At 44.2% G+C, this 19634-nt stretch overlaps 1 protein-coding gene across 1 annotated transcript in view; it reads right to left on the reverse strand.

Annotated features, from left to right (window-relative positions):
• LOC133766184 (uncharacterized protein C3orf20-like) overlaps positions 1-19155 on the reverse strand; it is a 41692-nt gene extending 22537 nt beyond the window's left edge. Inside the window, exons 1-7 of the mRNA XM_062199905.1 lie at positions 18684-19155; positions 17608-17748; positions 11369-11488; positions 10075-10210; positions 8877-9161; positions 1559-1708; positions 961-1081 (exon numbers count right to left, since the gene is read on the reverse strand). Of these exons, the coding sequence (XP_062055889.1) occupies positions 961-1081; positions 1559-1708; positions 8877-9161; positions 10075-10210; positions 11369-11488; positions 17608-17748; positions 18684-19155 (1425 nt within the window). The remainder of the gene's footprint in view (positions 1-960; positions 1082-1558; positions 1709-8876; positions 9162-10074; positions 10211-11368; positions 11489-17607; positions 17749-18683) is intronic.
• Positions 19156-19634: the final 479 nt, after the last annotated feature.

The following is a 19634-nucleotide window of genomic DNA, read 5'->3' on the forward strand; positions in this document are numbered from 1 at the left end:
TCAGCAGTGTCAACAAGAGGCTTTCGTTAGAGTGACAAGAATACTTAGTAACTTCACAAATCAGTTAAATCTATTGTAATATTGTAATATTTAGAAATTAGTGGTATTATTTAATAAATTTTAATGAGTGACTATCAGAACAACCAGTGAACAAAAAAAGGGTTTGTGTCCTTTTTTTAAGAATTTATTTATTTATTTGAAAGGTAGATTTACAGAGAGAAGGAGAGACAGAGAATAGAAATCTTCTATCTGCTGGTTTACTCCCCAAATGGCTGCAAGAGCTGAAACGGGGTCAGGCCAAAGTCAGGAGCCAGGAGCCTCTTCCAGGTCTCCCATGTGGGTGCAGGAGCCCAAGGACTTGGGCCATTCTCTGCTGTTTTCTCAGGCCATTAGCAGAGAGCTGGATGGGAAGCGGAACAGCTGGGACTTACTGGCATTGCAGGCAATGGCTTAACGCTGCTATGCCAAAATGCTGGCCTGGGGTTTGTGTCTACTAGCCAATTTGCTTCCCAGATATTTTGATTTCATAGATAGGAAAGGTATAAAACAAGAAGTGGTGAGATCAACACAGAATTTATGACTTTTATTTTTGCCATGTATAGGCATTAGAAATAAAACTATTAACCATGATAACCATGACTTCATAAAATAAAGGATTTTAATAGAAAAAATGTAAAAATATTCATAATAAAAATTAAATAAGAAAGATATTGCCATGAAAGTTCAGTATAGCAGCCAATACTTGGTGTAGACTGATAAAAAATTCACTTCCACTAATCCTGAACCACAATCCATAGACCTTGGAATAAGATGAAGAAGACTACAAGCTTCTTCAGGGTGAACTCCTGTCTTACAGGTAGCACCTTGGTTCTTAATCCTGGGCAGCTGGTGGAAGGCTGTCAAGGCTGTCCCTGAGATAGGAGAACTTGCTACCACCTCTCCTAGGCTACCCACATCTACCTTGTACTGAAGGGAGAGCAAAGTCTCCGTCTTGGAAGACCAGCTCCACTTGTGGACTATGTAGCCCTTGTGGTCAGTGGTGGTCCCACCTTCTTCATCCAAGACCAAGACATATGGGCATCTAGGAGAGACACAGAAATGAGTTGCTGACATCAGACCCCAGAAGGAAGCCCTTATCACTTACAGGCTATAGGCAGGCAGGGCTAACAGGCTGTCCCAGGCTAGAGAAATGATGGGGTCCTGAATGCAGCCTCACTTTCCCTGACAAATATGGTCCGTAGCCCTTTAACACCTGTTGATTCTACCACAGGAGTCCATGGGGAAGATGATGGAGGCTTAGACCAAAACAAAAGAAAGAAGTAGAGTAAAACTTCAGGAGCTGCCCTTCTAATTAGCTGACAAGGATCCAGCAGGGGAGGGCCAGCATTCAAAGTATGCATATTGCCACAGGCTGCCTCAGCCCTGCTTCATTGCATTTCTAGACGTTTGGACTTTGCCTGGCTCTTTCTATAACCAGGGACTCCTAGGTACCACTTCAGCTTACACCATGACCTACAGAGACACTTGTGTGGGGCCAGAGACTCCCCAACCCACTTACCGGGTCTTTGCATTGTAGTGAACATAGCCCTGGCTGTCTGCGATGAACAGGGCCAGGAAGGAATGAGGTATGTCATTATAGAGGTAGGTGATGGTTCTCTCTCTGCAGCATAGAGGAATCTGACACACAGCGATGTTTCCAGAGGGGTAACTGGTAGACATGGTCAAGTAGAGCTAACAGGAAACTTCCCAGGCTCTGCTCTCATAAGCTTCAGGGAAGCACAGCTACAAGTCAATGTGTTAGCTTTTATGTGAATCATTCCCCATCTTGAAAGACCCTCCCTACACAAGTATAAGTAACAAATGATTATGGTACCCAGCCATGTCATGGGTGCTTCTCTGTATCCTCTGTGTATTCCTCACAAACACTTTCTGCTTGGTGGTTTTACCTTCACATGAGTCATTTCCCTGGGTCTGATGGTTTTCCTGGAATGTGAAACTTTCAGTGATAAAACCAAAAAGGTTCCAGGAAAATCAGCATAGTTCCTCATCTTACAGATGAGGATTCCATGGTGTACAAAACAATCTGCCCTATGTCACATCACAAGGAAGTAAGAGTCAGGATCCAAACTCTGGGGCCGGTGATATTTTTTAACCATGTGGTGTTTTTTGAGAGGCAGAGAGAAGAGGAGTGGATTTGATGGGAAGGAGAAAGATAAACAGAGAGGAAGCTCCCATCCACTGGTTTACCCTCTAAATGCCTATAACTGAGGCTGGGCTGATAATCAAAGCAGGACACAGGAACACAATGCAGGTATCCCATGTGCATTTCAGAATCCAATTACATAAGCCATCACCAATACCTCACAGGGTCTGCAAGCTGGAGTCAAGAGCTGGAGCTGGGAATCAAATCCATGCACTCTTATGTAGGCCACAGGCCTTAATCTCTAGGCTAAACACTTAAACACCTACTTTCCCAGTGATATTTCAAGTGCTCTCAAGCTACTTCCTCTTCTGACCAATCTAGGAGAGCAAATAATGTTCCCTTGCTTCTTAGTAAAGAGGCCCAAGAAGTATTTTTTTAAATTTATTTTTAATTTACTTATTTGACAGGTAGAGTTATAGACAGTGAAAGAGAGAGAGACAGAGAGAAAGGTCTTCCTTCTGTTGGTTCACTCCCCAAATGGCCGCTACAGCCAGTGCTGCACCGATCCGAAGCCAGGAGCCAGGTGCTTCTTCCTGGTCTCCCTTGCAGGTGCAGGGGCCCAAGCACTTGGGCCATCCTCCACTGCCTTCCCGGGCCACAGCACAGAGCTGGACTGGAAGAGGAGCAACTGGGACTAGAACCCGGCACCCATATGGGATTCCGGCACCGCAGCCACAGCGCTGGCCTCCCCAAGAAGTATTGATCCTTACTAAGGAGGACGTGGTATTGGTAGCTATCATTTATTTCAGAAGTAGTAACTCAGACAGAAGAATTTCAGTGGCTGACACTTGGTTCTGCGCTCTTAAACCACTCTGACCAGCTGAAAAAAAAAAAAAAAAAAGAGGTTAACTGACAGAAACTATACTAAGTAACCTAACAGAAATTCTGGAGCTGAACAGTTCAATAACTGACATGAAAAATTCATTAGGTAGGCTCAGCAGCAAATCAGAGCAACAGAAGAAAATTCAATATACGTGAAAGAAGATCAGTGGAAGTTATCCAGTCTATGGAACAGAAAGAAAAAAGATGAATAGGGCCTCAGGTACCTGTGGGAGACTCACTTTAGATCCAAAGATATAAGGAGGCTGAAAATGAAAGGTCAGAAAAAGATATTCTCTGCAAATAGTAACCAAAAGTGAATAGAAGTGGATATAGTAAAATCAAACAAATAAACTTCACGTCAAAATGTTTTTACAAATGACAAAGAAGAACATGAGATATATAGAAAAAGGTCAATATTTCAAGGATATATAATAATTATATATATAATAATTATATAAATATACCTAAAAACAGAGCCTCCAGATTACACAGCAAAAACTGACAAAATTACAGGGAGAAAAGTCTACAGTAATAATTGGGGACTTCATTTTTTTTTAAAGATTTATTTGAAAGGCAGAGACACAGAGAGAGAGAGAGAGAGAGAGAATCTTTCATCTGCTGGTTCATTCCCCCAGTGGCCACAATGGCTGGAACTGGACTGATCTGAAGCCAGGAGCCAGAAGCTTCTTCTAGGTCTTCCATGTGGGTGCAGGGGTCCAAGAACTTGGGCCATCTTCTACTGCTTTTCCAGGAATCTGGATCAGAAGTAGAGCAGCTGATAATTCAATCAGCACCCATATAGGATGCCGACACTGAAGGTTGCCCACTATGCCACAGCACTGGCCCCCATTACTTCATTTTTAAAAATGGATAGAATAATCAGAAGATCAATAAATAGAGGACTTGAGGGGCCAGCGCTGTGGCATAGCAGGTAAAGCCACTGCCTACAGTGTGGTATCCCATGTAGGCGCCGGTTCTAGTCCCAGCTGCTCCACTTCCAATTCAGCTCTGTGCTATAGCCTGGGAAAGCAGTGGAAGATGGTTCAAGTCTTGGGACCCTGCACCAGCATGAGAGACCTGGAAGAAGCTTCTGGCTCCTGGCTTCAGATCGGCTCCAGCTGTTGCAGCCAACTGGGGAGTGATTCAGCGGATAGAAGGTCTCTCCTTCTCTCTGCCTCTCCTTCTCTATCTGTGTAACTCTGACTTTCAAATAAACAAATAAATCTTAAAAAAAAAAGAGGACTTGAATAACACCATGAATAAATTAGACCTAGCTGGCATTTATAGACCATTCTACTCAACAACAGCAGAATACATATTCTTCTCAGGTTTACAATGATCATTTTCCAGTATAGGTTAATAAAAAAAAAAAATCCATGGCAAATTTTAAAAGGATAAAGTCATAGAAGGTATTTTCTTTGACCACAATGGGATGAAATTAGAAATCAATAAGAGAAGGAAATTCAGAAAATTCACCAATATGGAGATCAAACAATCAATCAATGGATAAAGAAGAGATCATGAGGGAAATTAGAAAGTGTTTTGACATGAATGGAAACAAAAACAAAACATATGAGAACTTATTGGAGAAAGTGAAACCAGTGCTTGAGAGAAATTTATAAATACCCTCATTAAAGGAGAAGAAAGGGGCTAGGCCTGTGGTGCAGCAGGTTAGGCTGCTGCTTGGGATACCGGTATCAAATACTGGAGGACTAGTTCAAGTCCCAGCTGCTCCACTGCCCATTCACTCCTGCTAATGACAGCTCAAGTTCTTGGATCAGCAGGTGATATCGGCAGATGAAGCTCAAGTTCTTGGATCAGCAGGTGATATCGGCAGATGACAGCTCAAGTTCTTGGATCAGCAGGTGATATCGGCAGATGACAGCTCAAGTTCTTGGATCAGCAGGTGATATCGGCAGATGACAGCTCAAGTTCTTGGATCAGCAGGTGATATCGGCAGATGAAGCTCAAGTTCTTGGATCAGCAGGTGATATCGGCAGATGACAGCTCAAGTTCTTGGATTCCTCTGCCCATGTGGGAGATACAGATGATGGAGTTCTTTACTTCTGGTTTCTCCCTAGCCTAGCCTCAACTTTTGCAGGCATTTGGGGGAGTGAAGCAGCAGGTGGGAAACCTCTCCCCTGCCCAATCCCCCACCAATAAAATAAAATAAATCTAAATCTTGAGAGAGAGATAAAAGAAAGATCTCAAAATAGCACCCCAACTTTTCACTTTAAAGATCTAAAAGAAAAGTAGTTCCTCCCCTTAAAAAAAAAAAAAAAAAAAAGCTATCAGAGAAGGAAATAATGGAGATTAGAGTGGAGAGAAACAAGACAGAAAACAGAAAAACAGAAGCAACAAATCAAAAGCTGGTTTTAAAAAAAAACACATAAACCTTCAGTTAGATTGATCAAGGAAAAACCCCTCAAATTTCTAAAATCAGAAACAAAAGTGGGACAGTACTATGGACTTTAATGCAGCGGTCAAGACTCTGCCTGGGATGTCCACATTCCGTATCGGTGTGCCTGGGCTTGAGTCCCAGCTCCATTTCCAAGTCTAGCTTCCTGCTAATGCACATACAGCAGTTTTATGTGCTGGGAGGCAGCAGGTAATGGCTCAAGGACTTGAGTTCCTGCCAACCAGGTTGGAGACCTGGACCAAATTCCTGGCTCCTGGCTTCAGCCTGGCTCAGCCTGGCCCAGCCCTGAATGTTATGTGTATTTTGAGAGTGAACAACTAAATTAAATAACTTGGTTCATCTTTTTCTCTTTATTAGTCCTTTCTTATTTCAAATAAAAATGAGATTTAAAAAAATAACCTTAGAGAAAAATATCACTGTATACTAAAAAGTTAGATAACCTATATGAAAATAACAAGTTCCCAGAACACACAAACCATCACCAAATGACTCAAAAAGAAAGAGAAACTTGAATAGATCCATAGCAGGAAAAGATATGTCATTAGTAAAAAATCTCCCGACAAAGAAACACTCATTGGTAAATGTCTCAATTATTTAAAGCAGATTTAGCAGCAATCCTCTTCAGACTCCTTCCTTGAATTCAGTGTTACCCTGATACTAAAGCTAGACAAAGAAGAGAACTGAAGATCACTATCCCTTAGGAATATACATGCAAAAAATTCTGAACAAATACCAGCAAACCAAATTCCCCTTCATATTAACATAATTATACACCATGACCAAGTGGGGTTTATTCCAGGAATGCAAAGGTGGTTCAATATCACAAAAATCAATCAATGGAAGGAAACATAGTGGAATGAAGGGGGAGGGGCTGGCACCATGGCTCACTTGGTTAGTCCTTTGCCTGCCGCGCCTGCATCCCATATGGGTGCTGGGTTCTAGTCTTGGTTGCTCCTCTTCCAGTCCAGCTCTCTGCTGTGACCTGGGAGGGCAGTGGAGGATGGCCCAAGTGCTTGGGCCCCTGCACCTGCATGGGAGACCAGGAAGAAGTACCAGGCTCCTGACTTCGGATCAGTGCAGCGTGGGCCGTAGCAGCCATTTGGGGAGTGAACAACGGAAGGAAGACCTTTCTCTCTGTCTCTCTCTCTCTTACTGTCTATAACTCTACCTGTCAAATTAAAAGAAAAAAAAAAAGGAGGCAAAGACTCTCCTCTAAAAAAAAATAATAAAAGAATGAAGGGGGAAACACTGATCATCATAATTCAGGAAGAAAAATTATTTGAAAAAAATCCAACACCCTTTCAGGAAAAGCACTCAACAAACTCAAAAAAGAAAGGAAACCCAACATAACACCATTATCAGTGGCAAAAGACTGAAAACTTTCTTAAAGATCAGCCGAAGATAAGAAGGTTTTTGCCACTCCTGTTCAACACTGTACTGCAAAATGCTAGCCACAACAATCAGGTAACAAAGGAAATTAAAAAACTTGAGACTGGAAATAAGTAAAATTAATCTCTATTTGCAGATGATGTGATCTAACATATGGAAAATCATAAAGATTCCACACACCAAAAAGAAAAAACAAACAGGGACCAGTATTGTGGCACAGTGGGTTAAGCTGCTGCCTGTGATGCCAGCATTCTATTTGAGCAGTGGTTCAAGTCCCAGCTGCTCCATTTCCAATCCACTTCTCTGCTAATGCACTTGAGAAAGCAGTATCTGATGGCCTGAGTGCTGGGACCCCTGCCACCCACATGGAAGACTTTGATGGAGTTTCAGGCTCCTGATTTTGGCCTGGCCAGCTCTTGTTTCAGGTATTTGGGGGAGAGAACCAGTGGATTGAAAGATCTTTTTCTTTTTCTCACTCTTTAAGTTTGGCTTTCAAATAAATAAGTAAGTAAATAAATAAATAAATAAATCTTTAAAAGAAGGAGGTGGTTGGCCAGCGCCAAGGCTCACTAGGCTAATCCTCCGCCTGCGGCACTGGCACCCTGGGTTCTAGTCCCGGTTGGGGCACCGGATTCTGACCTGGTTGCTCCTCTTCCTGTCCAGCTCCCTGCTGTGGCCCGGGAGTGCAGTGGAGGATGGCCCAGGTCCTTGGGCCCTGCACCCGCATGGGAGACCAAGGAGAAGCACCTGGCTCATGGCTTCGGATCAGCGCAGCGCGCCGGCTGTGGCGGCCACTTGGGGGGTGAACCAATGGAAAAAGGAGGACCTTTCTCTCTGTCTCTCTCGCTCACTGTCCACTCTGCCTGTCAAAAAAAAAAAAAAAAAAAAAAAAGAAGGAGGTGGTGATATTGTGGCAGAGCAAGTTAAGCTGCTGTTTGGGACACACACATCCAACACTGCAGTGCCAGGAGTAGTACCACCATCCTAGGAGGTAGAGGTAGTGGATGATGGCTCGAGTGCTTGGGCCCGCCTTTTAAGTAGATGTTGAAACAGTGCTGCGGCTCTGCCTTTCAAATAGATGAAAAAAAAAGAGATAAATATTAGAAAAAATCAGTTGCCCCCAGCATGTCTAAACGTAGAATGTCTTTCTGTTTATTTGGATCTTCCTTAAAATAACTCAGTAGTTTTTAGTGTGTATGTCTTGCACCTCCTAAGTTATTTTATTCTTTTTGATGTTATTCTAAGTTGTATCATTTCCTTTCCTTTGTTGCGTTGTTTGAAAGACTTAATATTATTAATGGCAACACTCCCCTACAGCATCAATGCAACCTTCATCAAAACCCCACATGTTTTACAAAATGGAAAATCTGACCCAAAAATCATAGGGAGTTGTAAAGGACCCCAGATATCTATGATTACTTAAAAATAAGCATCAAAACAAGAAAGTGAGGGGACTCCCATTTCTTGATTTCTGAAGTTAATACAAAGCTATAATAGTAATTAAAAGAAGTGTCGAATTGACTGAAGGATGGACATATTGATCAATGGATTAGAACTAAGAATTCAAATATATATATATATATATATATATATATATAGCGAATTGATTTTAGACAAGGGTACAAGACGATTAAATGGGGGAATACTCTTTTCAATAATGATGCTGGGATAACTGAATATCTACACACAAAGGAATTAAATTGGACCCTTATCTAATATCACATCATAATTAACACAAAAGGCATCAAACACCTAAATCTAAGAGCTATAACTATAAAATGCTTACAGGAAGACATACAGGTACGTCTTTATGCCTTTGGAATTGGCAATGTTTTTTCTTAGATATGATATCAAAAGTTAAAGCAATGAGAAAAATTGAAAAAAAAAATCAGACTTCATCAAAACTAAAAACAAGCTCTTAACACCCTGGGGGCCCCATCACCAGGCTTCTCAATCAATAGAAAAGCTCAAGGAAATCCTTATGCTGTTACAAGCCCCAGCATTCCGTGGGGCAGGGTTGCAGCCACTGACACAAAAGGATACTACACGAAGGAGGACCCGTCGTAGAAGGTGTAATGCAACTTAATGGGCTTCTTGGGCACCTTCTGCTTTTGAGGATTTCGTCTGCATTGAGCACGGTGGGTGGAAGGCTGGTGAGGGGCAGGACTGGCAGTGTGAGCACCGGAGGCCTGAAGGTGATGGGAATTCGGGACCTGTGAGTCCAATTTGGGGGTCGACCCTGGCTGAGAGGGTATCTTTGCCCCGTAGTTGCGGACAATCGTGGGGTAGGAGATATTCCTCCCTTTCCAGGAGGCCCGTTCAGCTTCTCTGCAGGAGAGGAGATCAATGTATCTGTTACCTACTGGCTGCACTCACCAGGGAGCTCTCCACAGCCCTCCCTGTCACCCAAGACTCCCTTCCCCCTCCTCTCTCACCCTTAAATGTGGACTAAAGGAAGAACTCGACTGTTCCAGGACCTGACTGCTTTCTTGACTGTGGTGGTGAGAACTAAGCGGCAGGACTGTGTGCGGACAGGGTCTGGGAGAACTGGAGACTTTGCTCAACCCCTAGTCCTAGGCTTCCAGAGCAAGAAAGCCTCCTTCCAGAATGTCGCCGTCAGGAGGCCATCTGGGTGGCTGCCCGTGACCATGCTCTGGCCCAGGGACCCCCAGCAGCATATCTGACTTATCTAACTGGGCTATTAGATATGAATAGTTTTTTAATCCTTCAGGGTCGAGGGAGGCAGGAGAGGTGCTTTTCTTCTCTTGTACAATGCCTGCTAAATGATGTTAAGAAATGAATTCTCAGGACACAAATGCTGTAAATAGTAAAGAGTTGCCCAAAAGGGGCACTACTGGTGAGGCAGCTTATGGTGGAGATGAAAGACCCCAGCCTGAGGCCTAGGGAGGTGAGGGAGCTCAGGCAACTCCTCATCTGCACACCTGCTTTAGGGCTACCTCTGTTTCCTTATCTGGAAAATGGGCATCTGCGCTGTCTTCACACTGTGGTTGCAGGAAGATCATAGCGAGGTCATGGAGAGGACGGTGAGAGAGGAAGGAAGGGAACACGTATGCAGGAGGGATGCTGCCCTGAGGTCATCATGGGAGGTAGTAGGCAGCCCCTCGCCCCTGACAGGGTTTGCACACTTCCCTGACTGCACTTTGGGGCTCTCATTAGGGGTAAGGTTGGGGCTGAGAACCCCTGCCCCTGCTGCCCCAAAAGCTACGGCACTACTGCTCACATGTGGCAACACAACTCCTGCAGCTTCTCCCTGGCCTCGGGGCAGGGATCTCTGAACTCCACACTGTCAGGAGATGCTGCTGCTCCTTGAGGAAGTGACGTGAAGATATCTTTTACGGATCTGGACTTGCCTGCAACTGGAGATGAAGAGGATAGAGAGGGGTTGCAGAAAATGGTTTCTTAAAATGTCCTGCTCACTGGTGGCAGGGGCCAGGAAGAGCCCAGGAGCAGCATCCCCTGAACATCACAGTAACATGGCGGGGGGGGGGGGAATGTGTGCTCCTCAGGGACAGGAATCGGGGGCTGGCCACTTGCAGAATAGACATTATGCTGTGAATCAACCCTTAAGGGCACGTCAGGGACCGGCTAGTGCAGAGGGGTGAGATGGTCAGGGAGTGAAAAGAAGGAGTAACAATGACAGCCACCTAAGTGGTGGCCAGATGGGGGCACACCGAGACCCCACACGACTACACCCCCTTTTACCAGAAGGAGAGTGAGGCCCAAGGAAGGCGCATCACGAGGCCAGCCAGGACAGGGCTAGGAAACATCCATGCTTCTCAACCTCCAGCCTTACCTGCGGCATCTGTGGGAATCAATGGGACAGTCTGAGTGCTGCCACCTGCCCTCCCCTTCCCTCCGCACCTTTGCCAGCACCATTCTCCCCTCCCTACCCTGGCCATCCTCCCACCCTGTCCTCGCAGCCCACCAGGGAGGTCTGCTCTCCACAGCCCTGGCTCCTCTGCTCTGCCCTGAAGCTGCTAGTTGCACACTTGCTGTCCTGTTAGCTCCCATCTGCCACCATCCTGTCCCATGAGTGTGCCTTCCCTCTGTTTGCTGCCCTCACACACTAGTCCCATCAGGGACACACAAACGAGTCTGTTCATTTTGGCATCCAGGTACCTCTGTTCAGATCTGTGGTGCCTCACTTGTGTGGGACTGGACAAGGTGTCCCTAAACAGATGAGTTGGGGTTGGGATCCACTAGAGGAGGGAACATGGAGGTGGGGTGGGGGTGCGGTGCCAGGGGAGGGGAACTGCTTTTCAGGGAATGGACGACATGGTCGCATTCAAACGGTGAGACCATGCAGCACTGGGAGCTCCACGACTGCTCTGAGACAATGTGTCCATCACTGCTGGGTCTCCACCAGGGCAGTTGTCTTGGATCCTCCTGACCAGGAAATCAGATCTAATGATCCAACAACCTACAGATGCTACACAGCAAACTTCTCATCTTCTATCCCACCTGCCTGTACTTCTAAAGGAGGGTAACGAGATCTTTCTGGAAACCATTTTCACCTATTTTCTTCTTGGCTTCCTTTCCAGTTGAGAGGCAAAAGCTCAGACAGGCTGTGGAAGGCTGGTAAGTCAGCTGGTAGGGAGAGTTCACTCCTATTGTAGAGAAGTTCATGGGGGACTCTGCAGAGGAAGATACAGTGATTCTTTTTTCCATTTCTCAAGTGTAATTTTAATTTTTGAAAAGATTTATATTTAAGAAAGTTTATATGAACAGGAAGAGTGACAGAAATTTAAATATATATACACAAAGTGGGAGGAGCGAGAGCTCTGCTGGTCCACTCCTCAGATGGCTGCAATGGGCAGGGCTGTAAATGCCCTCTTCTGATAGAACAACCAGATTCAAGAAGAGTCTTCTCAAAGCAAGGCAGAGGATTAGGTAAATTAAGGATAATGTCCAAAATTCTCCTCTGTAGTCTCTCCTCCCTCCCCATTTCTCGAGAAGGAAGTGACATCAGAACAGGGACAAAACATGACAGTATTCCAATAACTGCTGATGTAACTGCCGTACTAGGTTGAGAGAATAAACCTTGGGCCAGCAAGAGGGAAATTAGAGTCATCTCTTTCCCCTCACCCAAGTCACAGAAATCACATGGTCCTTTATCAATATATCAGTCTCCTGTAGAATCACATCATGTTGTGGAGAATCATTTGATATCTGGTCACTTAAAATTTAGGGGCAGGCACTGTGTGGCTCAGCAGACTTAGCTTTCGCCTAGGAGGATGGCATCCCTCATGGAGCACCAGATTGAGTCCCAGAAGCTCTGCTTCAGATCCAGCTCCTTGCTAATGTGCCTGGGAAAGCAGCAGAGGATGGCCCAAGTGCTTGGGCCCCTGATATCCATGTGGGAGACCCTGATGGAGTTTCAGACTCCTAGCTACAGACTGGGAAGCCTACGCGTTTGTGGCCCTTTGGGGAGTGAACCAGCAGATGGAAGATTGCATTCTCTGTCTCTCCTTCTCTCTGTCACTCTGCCTTTTAAATAAATTTTTTTAAAAAATTAAAATTTTGCACCTTCACCACAGTGGAAAATCTTAATTATTCTTACATAAATCTTACCAGGTAATTTTCTTATTCTTCCCTCAAATGTAGACATTTCACTGTTTAGACATCAAACCACTGTTAGCAGATGTTGAGCAATTCACTTATAATAGATCAAATTCAGAAAGAAGATGGCAAAGCTGATCTCATGAATAGATAAAGTCTAAAAATAGACTCTACACTAGATGTCAAAACATAAAAACAATCAATGACCTTTGCTAATGACCCAAACACTGAAATTAGAACAATTTTCCATATATCTAACAGCAAAAATGACAAGAACTAACAAGGGTCAGTACTGATAGAAATGGACTAAAACCTGTCAACCATGCTGGTGTAAAGAAAATCCACAAAGAAAGTGTTTTTAGCAAGAAGACTTGTACATATATGGAGACCCTCTGCCTCAGTAATCCTTCCCCTGGGAGATTAATCTTAATAACTAATACAACAGAAGTGACATGTACAAAGTTGCATATTATACTAATATCAAAAACCATGGAAACCTAAGCAATTAGGTAAATTCAGAACTTGAAAACATGAAGGAGTTTACATCCACTTAAAATGACAATTACTTAAAGTATATAGCCACACTGTAGTGAGTGAAAGAAACAGAAAATTCACAGTACTGAAAAAACATATACACATGCAGGAGGACAAGAACCATAAAGCAAAGTGTAAAAATGAAGATAGTTCCCGTTTACGTAAAGATGCTAAGATCATTTGTTTTCTTTAGGGTGAGTTTTTTCATGTTTTATTTAATAATATTTCTGTCAGCTAAAAATAAAGGCATAGTCAAGTTTTCTTTGGTGACAAGGCAGGAGTAGTAGGTACCAGGACAGGAGAAAAAGCTGGAAATGGACTTCTTACTTCAGAAATTGCACTTTAGCAAAGGATATACTCTGGCTACAGTTTCAAGAGAAACAGCAGCTTTGGTCTACCTCACACAGAAGATAGTCCTGGAAAATACAAGTCATGCAAGAGAAATCATGAGTTTGAGTCTTCTTTTTACTGCCCTGAGAGAGTTATCTAATTAAAATCCTTCTGGGATGATGAGTGCTTCTCCCAGAGAAAAGGGTTACTCCTTAATTTGTATTCTGCTGTTGTCATTTTTTGTCAAGCTCTAGGCTTGCTTAGAGAGAGGGGTGTGGACACCAGAAGTGCCAACAAGTGGGAGAGATTTCCCGGCAGTGGGATGGAGAGGGGCTCAGCTCTCCATCTCAGCTCTCCACTGATACAGCAGGACGCAGAAATCATCCAATGGCTTCCAGAGTTCAGCTCCACTCTTCCCACCAACAGGAGACCTTCACTAGACAAATCACAACCCAGGGACGCCCAAAATCTCCACACATGGAGGTGAGAGCTGTCCTCCTGAGAGGACACTTAAACACTAAGACGCAGTGCGAATGGGGAGCACCACTTTCCCTTTTAAGCACTAAGACACAACATAGTCCTCCCTCAGTAATTGCATAGTTTGGTTCTAAGACTCATGCCTAGACACCAAACTTCTATAAAATTGCATAATTTTGCACAGAACCTCCATATACTTTAAATCATCTGTAGATTACTTATAATACCTAATATAAGTATTGAGTAGGAAATGACAAGGGAAAAGAGTCTGTACATGTTTAGCACAGACACAATTCTTTTTTTAAGATTTATTTTGTTTATTTGAGAGGCAGAGTTACACACACACACACATAGAGAGAGAGAGAGAGAGAGAGAGGGAGGGAGGGAGGGAGAGAGGGAGAGAATCTTCCATCCACTGGTTTACTCCCCAAATGGCTGTGACCACCAGAGATGTGCCAATTCAAAGCCAGGAGCCAGGAGCTTCCTCCAGGTCTTCCATGTGGGTGCAAAAGCCCAGGTATTTGGGACATCTACCACTGCTTTCCCAGTAGCATCAGTGGAGAACTGGATCAGAAAAGGAAAAGCCAGAACTCACACTGGCATCCATATGGGATGCTGGCACTGCAGGTGACAGCTTTTCCCACTATACCACAGTGCTGGCCCTGTCAATGCTTTCTCCAATATTTTTCATCTGCAATTGGTTACTGTGCAGATGTGGAACCCGAGGACATGAAGGGCCAACTGTTTGCAGGTGTAAGAGCACCATGGGCAGGTGTGAGGGGCTGATGGGTTGCTCTGGGGTTCTCGTGATATCTCAGACTCTCATACTCAAGTGTCACCTCACTAAGCAGCTGTGCGCCAAAGCTCTGAAGCAGAATGCAAAGTATGGAACTCGGCATGTGATCACCTTCTGCACAAATCAGTGCAGCACGCTGCAGAACGTGTGGGATCAGCACCGGCTGATCCAGCACAAACGGACACAGAACAAATCCCTGTAACACAGAGACCTCATTTCATGCTAAAAGCTGGAGTTGGCATGGTGGGGATGGAAGGGAAGAGGGGAGAAAAGTGGAAAGAAGGAGGGGGAGTGTTTGGAACTTCATCTTAGAAAAGCAAAGCAAAATTTATCAAAATAACCTTCTTTTATCTTGTATAAGGGGTCTTCAAAGGGTTCATGTAATATGTGCATTATCCTCCAGTTCCTTTTTTCCAACAAGATTTTGAAGTCTCCTTGTATTTAACAAAAATTAGTCACTGTTGTAAATATAGACTGATTTTCATAAAAGGAAAAAAACTACTGAATTGTCCTTTTCCCTGAATGACTGTATGATGGCAATAGCCATGAATACTTTGATGTTTGTTTGCAAAAATGTTTAAGGGCTTTATCACCATTTATTAATTCTTTGATACTCCAGAAATCCTTTCTCCTTGGGGTCTTTATCCTGGATGATCTTCCCTTCCTTGGAAGTTACTGGTCTCATCCCCTGTCTCAGGCATCAGTGGCTTTCCATGGGAATCCAGCAGCTCTCCAACTTCACCTTCACAGACTCCCCGAGATCTTCAATTTTTCTATGCAACCTACTTGCGTTGTATGTATGTGTTAATATGGTCATCACAAGGAGCCTGAGAAAGATACTGAACTGGTGGATGAAGAGAAATACTAACTGGGGAACTGATTTTACAGGTGAGGGCCAATGGTTATGGAATATGAATATTTTAAGCACTCTCATAAAATCTTCTAACAATGAGTATTTTTAGACATTCAAAGTGAATACCTGTATATGTATCAACTGATGATTCAAAGTATTACAGAGAGAAGAATAAAGAGAAAAGAAAAAGGAAATTTGAGTTAAGAAGTTGACTAGGAATCTAGGCATTTCTTAAAATAAGACATACAAATGTCCAACAATATGTGGCCAGGACTAGAACTGGCGTCCATATGGGATGCTGGCGCCACAGGCAGAGGATTAACCTAGTGTGTATGGCGCTGGCCCCTTGATTCAATTTCTAAGAATTATTTGAAGCACCTTCATGTTACATAACCTCACTTGTAAGCGGGGTCTAAAAAAGTTGAACTTAGGGCCGGCACTGTGGCGCAGCAGCTTAAACACCCGGCCTGCCGCACCAGCATCACATGGGCGCTGGTTTGAGTCCTGGTTGTTCTACTTCTGATCCTGCTCTCTGCTATAGCCTGGGAAAGCAGTAAATGATGGCCCAGGTCCTTGGGCCCCTGCACCTGCATGGGAGACCCAGAAGAAGCTCCTGGTTCCTGGCTTCAGATCAGCTCAGCAGCTCAGCTCTGGACGTTGTCGTCATTTGGAGATGGAAGACCTCTCTCTCTCTCTCTCACTCAGTCTTTAAAAAAATAAATCTTTAAAAAATTAAAAATAAAAAAGTTGAACTCAAACTCATAGAAACAGAAAGTACAACAGTGGTTGCCAGATAGGAAAATGGGGAGATTATGGTCAAAGGGTACAAACTATCAGTTATAAGATGAGGAAGTTCTAGAGATCAAACAGATAGATGGTGACAATGGTTAATATTACTGTATTGGGGCTTGCACTGTGACATAGTAGGCTAAGCCTCTGCCTGCAGCTCTGGTATCCCATATAGGCATTGATTAGTGTTCCGGCTGCTCATCTTCTGATCCAACACCTTGCTATGGCCTGGGAAAGCAGTGGAAGATGGGCCAACTGGTTAGGTCCTTGCATCCGCGTGGAAGACCTGGAAGAAGCTCCTGGCTCCTGGCTTTGGATCGGCCCATCTCTGGCCACTGCAGCCATTTGAGGATTGAACCAGTGGATGGAAGACCTTTCTCTCTGTCTCTCCCTTTATCTCTCTGTAAATCTAACACTCAAATAAATAAAAATCTATCTATCTATCTACTGCATTATATATGTGAAAATTGCTAAATGTTAGATCCTTAGTATTCTTCATGCCACACTTTCCCACAAAGTTAACTATGTGAAAAACCTAAGAAATAAAGCAATGCAGATCTGACTGACTGTTATCTCCAAGATCCTACCCTCATTCCTTTCTCTAGAGATCACTCCATCAAATTTTTCCTAGCATGATTTTGTACTTCAATTTTATATAATGTACTCATAAACAATGTATTAATACTCTACATGCTTTCAAATTTCCATGACTTACTTTTTTTTCTTTTGATTAACCATATTTTGAGATTTGTCCATATTGAAATGTCTGCTTTAGTGGTTCACTCATTTCTACTGCTCATTATATCCCACTATCTAAATAGACCATAATTATTTTCCTCTTGCTGGTGGATATTTAGATTGTTTCCAATTTTTTTTGCCATCCCAAACAAGTCCACAATCAGTATTCTCAGAAAACTTCTTACACATGTGTGAGGGTCTCTCCGGCAGTGTGACTGTTATTGTAGCCTGTGGACTAGGACTGACCAGCACAGGACTTAACCAGGTGAGTACAAACACTGAGACAAGCTTTGAGAAGCCTTTGTAACAATTCGACTGTGCTGCAGCATTTCTGCTGTGTATTTATACAAAGGCCAGTCCATAACAGATTGGATATTTAAAAATTGGTCCTTCATTGCAGTTAGTTTGAGAAGGACAGCACTAGGGAATGGTCTAGAAGAGGGGGTGCTGGGTTGTAAAGTATAGACATCTCCCAGCAAACAGATACCCCATATCCTCTTCTCCACAGGAGTCACACCAATCTCTACTTACCGGTAGCATTTGGCAATCCCTGTTACTCCATATCCACCTCAATTCGGGGAAATGTCAACTTTCAAACCAGGAGTTTTACCTTTTCATGGCATTGCTGTTGGCATTGTTTGTACTTTTCACTTAAGGGCTAAAGCTTGAGTACTCACCTTTACCCATCTGTCCCTTGCTGTAGCCGCCTCTCCTGACTATGCCGATCATGTAGTTGAAGGCCATCTCCTTGGCATTGAGATGGAGCAGCTGACTGGCCTCTACAAAGCGCCTGGGGATGTCCAGAGGATTGGCACCAACTAAAGGAATGATTGAAGGCAAAATAGTTTCCCCTCAGCACAAGGCTGATGTTTCCAGAAAAATACCTCTGTAAACAGCCCAGGAAATAAAAGAAGAGAGCAAATCTATTCCTAGGGTCAGCAACTGTGAGGGGTTTCTAATAAGAGTCTTGAGCTGTCAAGATACATTAGGAGGCACTTTGCTTCCTGCCCCCTTACATGTCTTTTCCCTACACATAGTATCAGAAAGGATACAGCACTGGGAAGGCTCAATTAATGACACTGCTCTAGCACTGATACTGGAGGATGCTTTCACACTGGAGGCAGCCTGGTTCTCCTCGCTTCCCCCAATTCTGACCCTACTTGTCTCTGTCTGGCTACCCGTCAAATGAACCTCTAGATTCTCAAATGTCACATATTACCCCCTCCTGGGTACTGTCTCTCCCCATGTCTGCATCACAAACCACAGATTACTCAGCAGCACCTCTGACCTCACACTGTTCCCACTGCTATCCTTCCAGTCCAGCCTGGAATGGGAGGGCAACTGCAGGACCAGAGGGATGGCAGGATAATGCTCCAAAATGCTTGGGAACAGTGGTGTTTCAGATTTTAGATTTTAGAACATTTGTATACATATAGTGAGATATTTTGGGGGATGGAATACAAGTCTAAACATGAAGTTCATTTGTGTTTCATATACATGTTCTACACGTGGCCTGAATGTAATCTGAAATCATATTTTTAGGGCACCTGTGATTTGACTGTCACCCCTTACATGAGGTCAAGAATGGAATTTTCCTCTTGTGGCATCATGTTGATGTTCAAAAAATTTCAGATGTTGGTGCATTTTAAATTTCAGATAAAGGACGCTCAACCTGCACCTGTCTGTGGTAGGTAGGGGATGCACACAGGCACCGGAGCCAGACGTTGGGGAGAGTCTGGGGAGTCGGCCTTACCAGATGCAGACTCTTCCATGACCTTCATCTTCAGGGTGAGGAGCTCTGTCAGCACGTGAATGGACTGCTGATGAAACCTGTCCAGGGTCTCCTGGATGGTGGGCCTCGGGTGGGCCTGGCTGGGAGAGGAGATGGAATGCTTGACTGCCGCAGTGACCACTGGCAGTATCGGCGGCAGTGTCCGTGGTGGCGGTTTCTTTGGGGTGACAACAGGCACAGGGATTGGTTCTACAAGCACCACAGGTGGGGGACCAAAGCTGACTTCCAGGCCCAGTATGTTGGATGGGGTGGGCACTGTCGGGTCTGTGATGAGTTCCTCCCAAGTGAACTCAAAGATGTTTCTGATGCCCTTTGGTACAGCAATGCCCTCTTTCCTGCAGTGTATCAGGAGTCTGGAGACGTGGGCCAGCAGCCTGGGGGCTGTGGCAGTGTAATGCTGGTACAGTTCTTGGTTACTCTTAAAATCGCTCATGGTGTCTATGCACCAACACTGCTAGGTGATACTGTGTGATAGAGATTTGAGGTATACAGAGTCAGAGCACTCTGACAGGTGGCAGTGAGCCAATGTCCTTATTTACAGAGAAGCCATGGAGACACATGGAATGAAGTACTGGAACGGCCCTTACAGGTCATTGAGTCAGCAGTTCCTATCTGGGAAGGTAAGGCAACATTTGGTCAGTCTCCTCATGGTAGGGTAAGAGCATGATCCCTCTCCCTTATCTTCCCAGAGACACTACCAGGGAGACCCATATTAGTGAGTCACTTTGGGAAGGGCCTGGTGAGAAGGTTCTAGAAAGGCTCCAGGAACATTCACACAAACTGAGTACTTATGGGAGGACCCCAGAGGGACCAGAGGAATGGAAGGGCTGGGGAAGGAGAAAGGTTCTACTGCGTATTTTGTAGTCAGAGATCCCAGGATGGAAGATGTGCTCGTGGTCTATCGAGGAAAAT

The sequence above is a fragment of the Lepus europaeus genome, chromosome 9, assembly GCF_033115175.1.
Source record: "Lepus europaeus isolate LE1 chromosome 9, mLepTim1.pri, whole genome shotgun sequence".
In the NCBI taxonomy this organism is placed as follows: domain Eukaryota; kingdom Metazoa; phylum Chordata; class Mammalia; order Lagomorpha; family Leporidae; genus Lepus; species Lepus europaeus.